At 38.8% G+C, this 12,246-nt stretch overlaps 1 protein-coding gene across 2 annotated transcripts in view; it reads right to left on the bottom strand.

The window, feature by feature from the left end:
- LOC126920141 (uncharacterized) overlaps positions 1-12,246 on the bottom strand; it is a 65,626-nt gene that overhangs the window by 35,311 nt on the left and 18,069 nt on the right. Inside the window, exon 1 of one of the 2 annotated variants that reach the window (XM_050730119.1) lies at positions 7,330-7,801. The exons of the other annotated variant lie outside the window; for it this stretch is intronic. Coding sequence (XP_050586076.1) covers positions 7,330-7,383 — 54 coding nt within the window. The 5' untranslated portion in view covers positions 7,384-7,801. Of the gene's footprint in view, positions 1-7,329; positions 7,802-12,246 lie in introns of those variants that run through there. 2 annotated transcript variants of the gene reach the window in all.

A 12,246-nucleotide genomic window follows, 5' to 3' on the forward strand; every position in this document is an offset into this window, starting at 1 on the left:
TTCGTGCAGCTTCTTCCATCGTGTTTGTCTATCGTCGCTAATGCATCGTATCGTTTGATTCGCGTACGGAGATATCGCGGAGAAATTCAGAGAATTTCCTTTTTTTTCTTCCCTGTCGAGTTGTCCATAGACCAGGAGCCTGGCTTCTACTGCTAATCCAATTCACGAACTTGCTCGACTCACCAGCTGAATTCTTACGTTTGATCGACGACAAGATACCTCGGTGAAGAATCACCAGCATCCAATACCGACAAAGCTCGATCTCTTCGAAGCTGTTTCTTCCCTCCTTCGGTCCTCATGATTTAATCATACCAACTTTGTGAGAAACTTTACATTTATTCCATCCATTCATTGAAAAAAGTTCATTGAAAAAATGTTTATCACATTTGGATTAATCCCTACGTCGGTTTGACAAATAATCGCGTAACCTGTATGTAATTATATATTTATACTCATACTATATACTCATAGGTTTATGCTCTAACTATATAATTGTAGCGGTCCACTTTTGAACACTTACGATAGAAAACATTTATATTTTATATAGTACGTACTATATAAAACATTTTGAAATTTGTTTATTACGAATGAAGTCTGAAATACGACAAGAAGAAAAGTGTGCAAACGAATTTGACAAAGAGTAGAGTAGACAAAGTCATCCAGTCATAACGAATTATGTCTCCGGCGAAAAATTACTTTTCCTTGTATGCTCTCGAGACACTAAACGACGGACGATAAACGCTTGTCTTCGTTTGTCGAACTGGCAGGAACGCATTTAGCTTATTTCTGACTTCAAGATCGTAATTGGTGCTCGGTAGTAACACGGTTGTCCTGTTTTTGATGCCAGTCGAAAAACACGAACCTGTGGCGCTGACATATTTACTGCGACATCGACGCGCATTTTATGACCACACGACCATGACAAATGAAACAGAAGTTTTCATGAGAAATTTAAGAACAGCGACATAATAAGACTTTTCCATGTCACGGAATCAATTGGATCCGAAATATCGACAATTTGCCACGGTTTCGTGGATTACACGATTGCAAATTGTAAAGTGCTTGCTTCTTTTCAAGAAAAAGAGGTAACTCTCTCGTTTTAGTCGATTCAAACGAATCTTATAAATCCTTTCTCCTTCCTTCGTTTTCTATTAGTATCGTTATCGACATTGTTATTTTCGTTACTTTCCAATTCACTTTTGCTTTTTTATATGTTCCGCTCATAATTAGAATAACGTAGGAATAGATGTAATTAGTTGATATAATGCCGGAGGATATTAAAATACAATAACATATCTCTATTCCAATGAAATTATATTTTATATATACATGTACATTAATATACGAAATATAAAATATAGTTTCAGAATTTTAAAATCAATTTTATAATTACATAAAATAATTCATTTCTTAACGAGTAATATTTCCACAATTTTATATATTGTAATTACAAAATTATAATGTAATCTCATTATCTCATATTTTATGTTTCATATATATGAACATACGTACGATTATATGAAATATAAAATATAATTTCAGTATAACAAAGAAATGTTATTATATATAATATCCAGCGAGCCGGTCGAAAGATCTCCATTTATGGTCGCGTCTATCACGATTTTAATTCACAAAAACTACCAGATATGGTGACCGTACAGTCGAATAGCAACGCGGCGATCGTGATAGCGGCAAAGCGAGCGTATTCATAAACAACGTGAAAAGTGCAAGTTCGCGGGCATAGATCATATTAACGGCAGCTTGCACTGGGATCACGTGCATTACGAGTTGTAACCGACCATCAATTCCGCCTCGGCTTGGTTCTAATGTTCATTTGTACAGGATATACCGCACGCTTGGTGATCCCACAAGGAATCTCGCGGTACCGCCTCGAAACGGGGATGGAAACCCGTGGAAACACCATTACTAACGTCGATGTTGAACGTTCGTGGAAGTTGTAAATAAAATCAAAGTCTGTAACTTGCCTCGACGCAATGAGATGCCATCGAGGTTTCACCTTTAATGGTAACTTGGTTCTGCCCCATGACGCTAGTTCCCATTATAAATGCAACTTTCCATTGGTATGCTGTTATTCTGACAGAAAAATTCTCGTAGAAACGGGCATTTCCTGGTTATCGATGACTCTATCCTTTTACAGGATATTATTTCAAATTCTATGCCTGTTTTCTCGTTGTTTATTTCCATTATCGGTAATTTTTTTTTTTTTAACTTCGCTGCGATCTTGCGGTCGAATTTCTATACTTCGATCTTGCTCTGATTTTAGCTAACAAGACGTCTAACGTCCTAAGAAGATTTTTAACGTAAATTTGAGAAATTGCTATAGATTTATATTTATTAGCATCGAATAAAAATTTGTCGACTTATTCGTGCGTCGTGTATTATTTTTGTGTTTCATTTTAACGACGTTCGATGGCGATAATACAAATTTATCCGTCTAATAATTTGTTTACTTATCTTATCGTTATTTGTTTGAACGTGCGTCTATAGATGTATTTCCAGTTAACAAAAATGGGACAGGAAATAGCGGAACGGCTAAAACACCAGGAGATTCGTGTTAAAGATTGCCGAAGAAGCATTACGATAAGAAGACCTTTTAGAGGCTCGCGACGAACGAGGAATCGAGACCTACTTGTTCCGTCTAGTTGATAAAACTAGAAACTGTCTGTCTAGAAACTTTGCCAGCTAGGTAGTAGCTGGACGCGTCAAATTGTTAGGCAACGTGTTAATGTACGCATATTCTGTGTATCAAGAATAATGCCCACGCCGTGTGCCTAAATTTCTTCGGGTCAACTTTAGACGTACGCTCGCTCTTAAGTTTCTCGATCGATTGTCACTCTTCGCAATTAAACTCTTCGTCTGTCTTTAAAGATGTCTTCTTGTATAATTAAAAATCCACTGGTGGACTCGTCCATTAACCTACTATCCGTTACATCCTTCGATCAAAGTCTACTATCGGGCTAGATAAAAGACAAATTAACTCCTTCTACATACGACAGATACGACCATTTTTTACTATTCTAATAAATTAATGTCCCCGATCCAAGCATAAAGATTAAAAACAGACGGACTCGTGGATGGACGAACGAAGATTTTAGTGAAGAAGAAAAAAAGCTTTTAAGCAACGATACAACTTAATCGCACAAGTTCATTTCTTATGAGATTTTGGTATATATACATGTATAAGGTCAAGGAAGCAATCAGCAGCTATGCGGAAAGATACAAGGCAAGAATAGTAACACACCCAAACCGGCTAGCTGCGGTAACGTTCAACACCTTAAATATGGACAGAAGGCTAAAAAGGAAGCACTCAGCAGACCTCACAAAGGATATAACCTAACAAACGCGAGGATGGTACCCTGCTGGGGGTAGCCACTAACGTGTTAATATAACTGCTAAAGAATTCTACCTAATGTCCAAATTGGACAAATTGTGAATATAAAGAAATAAATAAATAAAAAAAGAGATATACATGTATACAAATTTTTTTTTACTACTTTACTACTTTACGTTGTTGTTATATCGCATATAACGCAAATAAAACGACAGTTTTGAAATAACAATTGTCTACTTACATAATTCTCAGAGTAACAAAAAATGATCGTTTTTCTCTAAACCCAAGGAGAGGTTAATAAGATGCCGAGGAAGCAAGAGGTAGTTAAAACTGATACTGCAAGCAAAAATGTTCGTTGACTGTTCAATGCAGCGTAATTTAACGGAGAAATGTCGCGGGTTTTTTTTCGTTAAAATCGTGGGCATTTTAAGAAGGTATACGCAATCAGCAGTAAAAGACCGGCGGAAAATGACCCCGATATCTGGCTGCGCATCGGGAATTTTAACGGATAAAGGCACTCTTCCAGTAAGCGATCCACGAAAACTGGACGACGAGCTTTTTATGCAAATCTCAGATAAACAGTCGACGCGGATGCATGGAACACGCTCGCTGCCACCGGTTCATGGCAATAACGCAGCCAGACGCGGGAGATCAGGAAGGCCTCGAACAACTGGCACCGTGTAATTACCAAGATAATCGTGGTTCCTGCGTGAAAATCATCGTACGCGATCGATAGCGCGATTCGCCAAAACGATTCACCGCACCAAACGAATCTCTTCGTAATTTCGTATTTTCTTTTCCCAAAGCACAATTGGCGAAACACGTTTCTGACATTCTACGAAACGTACACACTTTCGCAGGAATGCTAAGAGATAAAAACGTTGACGACAGAAAGCATCAATCTTTTATCGTAGGAAGAAAGTTTCAACAAAAATGTACTTTTGTCGATGGTATCTTTAAGGTGTCTTTTACTAGTGCCAGCTTCGAATAAAGATTCTGCGATGCCACCTTTAGCGAGGATTTTGCTTCACGGAGAACTGTATAGAAGACGATGGAATTCTTGCTGGTAACCAGATCGCGGATCAATTTCATCGTCTCGACTCCGTCGTAGATCGCCATTCTTACGAGAATGATGAGACCTGTGATCGTAGATTATTAATTTTATTGGGAAATTCTCCCCATCGGCGCGAGCGGAGCATCGCGAATAACCGGTGCTAGAACGGATAATGATATACGTTGACGCGTTACAAAATTCGAATTTGCGAGTTGTCGTTGCTCGACTAGCGTGGATAACAAGAACGAGATGCCGAGGGCGGCAAGAAGGTGTAATTATCGAGATTAAAGAAGTCGGAAACAAGCTCACGAGTCTTCATCAAGACGAGGCGAAACAGGACGAACAAGCGAGCCAGGCGTAATTGCACAGCGAACGAGCGATCGTGTGATTATCGGTTATTAATTTTAATCGAGTTTCTTTTGATATTCGAAGCCTCTGGCTACGCTTTGATCTCCGTTAATTCCTATATGGGAACTGGCACGAAGTGAATCTGAACCGTGTAATTAGGACGAGTCTGCAAGTAATTAAAGTAAATAGCGCAACAAATAACGGGCGGAAAAGTGATATGCATAATAAGTAAAACAGGAGAATCGTTGGATAACCAGTAGCCAAGATAAATAACCGTAATTGGGTTTTACGCAACGTTGCGTGTTCGCGAAATTTGTTTACCGTGAACGCTTCAGAAAATTGAAAATTAAAACGCGGTATGTAAATAGCGGAGTAAGAAGATATCTGATCCAATTGATTTTCTTCTTGCTTCGTCCTTCACGGTTTCTTTACGCACCTTCTTCAACACGTTTCGCGTGTTGCGTGAATTCATTTCAAGAAAGTTTTAGAATCGAGCGAATTTAATCGCGAAAAATCTACTTAGCCGAAAACTTGTGCACATCGATAAACGATATTTCTTTAGGTAGATTTTTAATAGGTATCCATATAGTTCGATCAATGGATCGAGAAACATGTTTTTTGATGTAATAAAACGTTTATCTTTGCTAATTTATTAGTATGACTTGGCTCCTTTTGATATTTTCGAAATTAGATACATTTATAACTGAGAAATTTTAACGACGCTAATCTGAATGAACGACTGTTTGATCCGTCGATGGTATTAATGATCACGAAGAACAGCTATGCGTGTTTCTCAGTCGAGTCAGCCGGCTGGAATTTATACGATGATCGTCATTCTGCCGTGAAATGGTGGTGATAAGAGTACTTTCGTCAAGAGTATCGGTTTTGCTTGGTTGCGATTTGGTTTTAAGGAAATCGGAGCCGCGTCGACATTACCGTGCGCCTCTCGATTCTACCAGCATCCTTTAAATTGTTTTTAGCGGCTCCTTCTGCTCACGTATGCGATAAACGGACACGTTCCGAGAAAATTGAAATTCCTCTCGATAAATCTTTCCATTAAGCGTAAAACATCGGCCTCGAACATTGAACACCATATCGTTAATGCCAATTAAGAAACCGGCATTTCAGAACGTCAACAATGTACGAATATGTTGTGATGTGTTACGATTGTTCTCAATATTAGTCATGGCCTTTATGGATTCAAGCTACAACAACATACCGTTCTAACATACTGATATGCACGCTAGTGTTCGTAAAAAGTTGGCCACTTATACTTTACAGCGTATGTATAAAATATACTTTTCTCTTTAATCTAATTCTACCTCGTGATGTTATCTCAAGCAACGATATGTATACTCAGTTAAAAATGATTATATTATTCTACGATGTTTGAATTACTAATAAACCGACCAGATGCCATCGATGATAAATAATGGTTTACGCACGCCTCATCCCACAAACATGCAAATCATTGACATTCAAAAAGAATTAGAAATTACCATTCTTGGCTATTAACCTACACCTTTTTTCTTCTCGGTTAAAGTCTACCCTCCGATTTGAATATCCTTTACGAAGATTTTGTGGTATCATCGGTATACTAACATATCACGTATAACCCATGGTACTTACGTGGTTTACCACGGCTATTACTATTCGGCGGAGAAAGAGCGAATGAACCCGGATCACGCGTCTCATGGTAGCACATTCGAGTGCATGGTTGCACTTAATGCAGACTAACCGCAACTTGTGTTACACGAGTACGTCGTTCGAGCATCATGGGATCTGTCGATGCGAGTACCACGGGTTACATTAGCGGTTTGAATGGTTCTACGATATCGTGGGATTCCTATTCGGATAGATGGAATGAAATTTTCGTGTCAGATGGACGTTACGATAGCTTACATAAGCGATGCTTGACCAATTTCTATTCCACATGATTTTCTTCAACAATTACGGTAATCCGTATTGGTAGAATTTGATTTAAGTAGGAAGAGTCTTAACCTTAAGATGGTTCAACGAATGTTAACGCAGATGCATTCCTCTTGAGGAAATTACGGGATATATTATACGACAACCCGTATGCGAATATGTTTCCTTGATGGAAACGAGATATGCCAATTGCGCGCTCTAAAAATACTTTGTGTGCGACGTGATACGATTCGATTGTTAAAATGAAAGCAGTGTCCATGGAATGACGCGAAGTTATTAAGATTTGATCGACATATACGTATAAAAAAGAGAAGAACATTTAAGGCATATATTGGCGGAAATTAAAAAAATTTCACGCGCGTCACCGTCATGTATCGTATTGCGTGTAAAAAGTATCGAAATTACGTTCATTAATAGCGCATTAAACGCGTTAAACCGGCGAATCTTTTAATTTCCATTAGCATTTTTTAATTCAAACAATACCATTCACAGCAGCTATAAATTTGAATTCCACCCACTGCAGCCAAGATGCCAGCTGATTCACACCCCGATAAATATTACAAACGCGCCTCCATAAGAGATTTATAATGGCTCGATGGCAACTTCCGCGAGCTCTTTGTCTCAACAGACCGCCCCTGTTACTTACCTTGGCAACGCCAGGCGTGCCTTCAGCCACTCGAACGCACCGAGCAAACAGCATCGTGGCGGCAAGCTATGCAGCCCCCAAGTGCACCTTATGGTCATCGATGGGAAAAAGCTGGGAGCTCGGATTTATCATCTTCGCTCGTTCCGCTCTCGCCTACGCTACGTAAAGAGCCGCGTCCCGCTACCTTCTCCGTTTCCACTGCCTTTTGTACCGAGCTCGTACGATATTCTCACCACGGACCGCTCGATGAATCGTTTCGTTCTAACGTTTCGCACTTCTAACGCATGCCTGTTCTTGCAACGAATAAATTTCGATTCTAACGCGCATTTGCGATTCGTAGTCGAGGATTGTCAATGACACGGCAAGGACTGCGCCGATTACCGACTCGCGCAGATATTTCCAAATTTTTTATTTTAATTTAATCAAGTTAAATTAATTTATCTTAATTTAACGCCACTTATATTATTAACTTTTTCTATGAAATTAATTCTATTTTCTTCGCCGACCATTGCATCCCGTCATCCGTTTTCTTCTTTTTTTTTATTACTTTACGACGGTGTAATTACAACAAAGACGCCGCACAGGTAATTCGAGCAGGTAATTCATTGAAATCAGCGTTGGAAAGAAGCAGCGTATATCACGAAAGTAAATTACTTTCTTCCCCCTACAGAGTATCGCGTGTTAACTACATGACTACTCTAAAGGATTTCCGATCCACGTGGCGTACCGTATTTAATTATATATCACGAGAATTACGAGGTTGAACGTGTGTTTAATAAACTCGCCGCGATTATCGTCTACGTTTCTCATCGTTCTATAGAGCGCATCCAAAGATTCTGCGGCTTCCACGGCACGAAAGGTTTAATTTCGAAACTTTATCTTTGATATATAAATCAGTTTTGATTTATAACTCGCATCCGTAACTGGTCCGATATTTCTGTATTCGCACGCGTTGTCTGATACATAAGTACAGTTTGCAGACAAACGATAATACGAGACAGAGTAAATCGTATCGTAATGACTGGCAGTATGTTCCGTTAACTTACGCATATGCATTCGGGATGAAGTTATCAAAAATTAAATAACGGATGGAAAAGACTTTCATTAATCCACTCGACTTCCTCGTTCGTCGATTTTCTTTAGTAGTAGAAACGTGCAGGCTCGGTCATATAAAATTATTTTGTATTTGTTCGGTACGCGAATGACTTAAACATCTTAGCGGATAATTCGCGTGGATTAGTCGTATTATCGGTATTTGCACTTTGGAATACGTAATTGCCGCGCTCATAAACTTCTCTGATTATCAGTGAATCGACCAGGCTACAACAACACCGCGATAGAAAACCAGTTTCGCGGCTCGTTGGTGTGTTTTGCACAATTAAGCAACGATCTTTATGAAACGAAGCAATAACCGCGGCCGCAAGAAATTCTATTTCGCTTTGCCTAGCGTTCAAAGCCATTGATTCGTTAGAAACAGCGTTCGACGCCTTTGTAATCTTCATCATGCCGCTTAATTAAGATAAATTTCACGATTAATTTCGTTCGTTTGATACTTGACGGGGATAAGACTGTTTGATTTCTCTTCGATGTATCTTGGTGTCGTTTTCAATGTCGGAGCTGGTTTAGTAATTGATAATTATCACTCCCCGCTCCTAGTAATGTAACGTCTGTCGGCGTGAAGATCCAGCCTTCCTGTTAAAAGGAAATAACGTGTAATTGCCTAAGCAAAGAAACTGCTGCGTTGAAATATCTATCCGATCTGCTTTTATCAACGGATTACGTAAGTTTCACGACAGTACAGATCTGGTCAGTCTCGTCCAGGTGTCGATTCGAACTAATTGGATATCACCTTAATTACCTTATCCTTTAACATATAAAGGTTATTATTTATTAATAACTTTTTGTTCGTTTTCATTATTTAGAACCTAGAAGAAGAACTTTGTTACTCATGAATCATCTCGAGGAGGAGGAAAGCGCTTTTTCCAGTTATTTTCTTTGCTGGCAGTTGCGTTATATCGTCGCATCAGCACCGTTTTATCCATTACAGATCTAAGGATGGTCTATTTTCCGTTTGAGCAATCAGGAATCATCGGATCGTCGTGCAGCTATCGCTTGGAACATGCACACAGTCCTTGTTGAAGATTAAATCTCGAAACGGTGACTCGTCGGGATACCGGAAATTTGGTGCTGCGAGCAACTCCCTCCGTCGTGGTTTTTTTCCTGCCACTGAGGAATGCTCATCTTCGGAACTTTACTAGAATCGCGTGGATTTCATCGCATAATTAACGAGTCTACATTTGCAAGCTGATTCAGCGTGAAATTCTACACGAAACGACGTGACATCGAGCGAACTCGATGGAAACGTTTAAAACTGTTTGGCTGATGCGCGAAACGGTACTATCTCGGTGATATACAGTGACTCGCAAATAATCTGATGCTCGTGAAAAGGATAAATCGTTATAGCACTTGGCGATTAAATCCGTTCGCGATTGCTTATTTTACTTTCGTTCGAGTGGTATCGTTCGCAAATCGACCAAGCTTTCCTCGATGAAGACATTTTTCGGAGAAGTGGAAACTGGTATCTTTCTAAAAGACTTCGCGAAACCCGAAAATTAAATTTCTCCGGTGTGATATCGTTTCGAGAGGCAATTAAATAGCCCTCAGTCGTTCAATCAAGAGGAAGGTTTCACGCCTCTGTGTAACGGATGTCCTAGAAGATTGCCGACAATCTTCGACTATTCTTTATACACAGTAAAAACCAGTGATTCCACTCGATCTTCGTAACACGACTTGATTCAATTAAAGTAACTAAACAAGAGTGGACATGTCCTAAGCCGGTGACACTGGTTGCCTATTATTATTTCTCTCAATTACGCCACTTTCTTTGACCATGGAGCGTAGAAGAGCGAACGTTCCCTTAAATGGATTTCTAGGATCATTCGCGGCACGAATATAGCACGTGCTACGCTCATTTACTCTAACTGGCTCATTAACACTCTTCTGCCTCGTAAAGGTTCTTTGGAAATCCCGATGAACGCATCGATAAAGCCTCTTCCGCGATATTAATATTAATATTAATATCTCTCAAGCTATATCGTGTATTAATTATAGGAATTAATTAAACCATGTCCCGAAGGTATCTGTTGGCTGGGTCACTAGATCTATCGGATACTTTCTTCAGAAAGCTTTGCCTTTTATTATCATTATTATTATTTATTTCGAGAACATCTTTGGCGACGTCTGCTTTTGTCGGACAGAAATCAAGACATACAGTGGCTATAAAAAAAGTACTTGCACACTTCCTTATCTTTCAATGGGGCGTTTCTTTTATTAGGTTTAACGTTTCATTTTTGTAACACTAAATTTTTGTAGTATTTTTGTATGGAATTAGTACAAAAAATACAAGAAATACAAAGATGTGCAAATACTTTTGAATCGGAATTTCTTAGCTATATATTTTTAGTATTATTGTCTCTTGCATCGTGTGTTTTACCGCTTTTTGCTTGAAAATTTATCGAATCGAAGAGTCGGTGTCATTTCGAAGAATGATTTGTCGTATTCGAAGTACGAAGAATAATCGAGCGACAGCAGCAGGCGAAATAAAGATTTCTGTTTTCGTGAAAGTGTCACGATAACCAGGGGAATAGCGTTCCATTGGTATTCGTCGACATTCTTTTCGAATGAAACCTTCCTGGAATTGTAACAAAAAGAGTTACACATTGGACAATTTTCGAAATTCTATGTTTCCCTTGACGACTACCGTTAGTTATATCTCTTCTCTGTTGATCAGGTAGAAGAATGTGAAAAGAACTAGGTGTACGTTTATTCTTGTACGACTTTGACATTACATCCTCCTCTTGTCTTGAATTTGTAAGCTTCGTTAAAAAAAATTATCAATCCGATCAACTATCGTTACAGACTTGTGCCAGCTTCTGGACCTCGTTAGAATATTCTAAGCGATTGTTTAATTATAATACACGTACATACCAACCACAACCACGTTGTTTTATCTTACTTATTAAATTAGGTATGTTACGCGTGTTCCTCAACCATAAACATGTCCCCACACTTCTACAATGTATGGTGATACTTTTCTGTTTCGTCATAATAACATATGGTAGTCGTGTATTATATCGCCTGACTCCATCCCGTACATTTTACTTCTTTCGTTTAATTTCGAGTCGGGCCCAACGACGATCAACTAGTTGCCGTCAATGGAGACGTATCACCGCACTATTTACGACTTTTTAGATTTATGGATTAACACTCGCGCCTTTTTTATGATTTTACTTACACCAAGATAGCAAAGACTAAGGATACAACAGCAGGCGACACATCTGACAAAAAATTTCTAGATAAAAACGAAATAATACAACCAATTTAGATTCGACGTAAAATTCTCTACGGATCTTCACTCGCAGCAACCTCTGTGGCTGCAAAATTGTCTAGACTCGAGAATGTTTGTAGCAAATATCTTTGTAATTCGCTTATGTTTATTCGTAATAAATATTTGTGTATTTTATTTATAACATATAACACTTTTGTAGCGTACTTGCAATTGTTTAAGAAGCTTCAATTATATTATATTTTGTATCTCTTAACTTTTTCATTTTACGAGACTGATACAGATACTTAGCACGAACTATTGTTGGCGATATACATAAAGCGATAACACGCTGTTCGTTATTCAAAGTGAGAACAAAGTAAGGAAAAAGTAAGAAGTAAAGAGACACATTGAGTTCAGTCGTTTTAAATATCCAGCTTAGAAGCAATTTAGAGGGACAAGGCATCAAGTAACATCAAAGGTGCCGCTCGGTGTGTCGTTTCTTGTTTCGTTCTTACTCTTCGACGATAGTGCGAAGCGCGAAAACCTAGCGAACGACCAACGATTCGCAGATCTTCTCGGGATTATGGTCG

The sequence above is a fragment of the Bombus affinis genome, chromosome 9 (genome assembly GCF_024516045.1).
Source record: "Bombus affinis isolate iyBomAffi1 chromosome 9, iyBomAffi1.2, whole genome shotgun sequence".
Lineage (NCBI taxonomy): Eukaryota > Metazoa > Arthropoda > Insecta > Hymenoptera > Apidae > Bombus > Bombus affinis.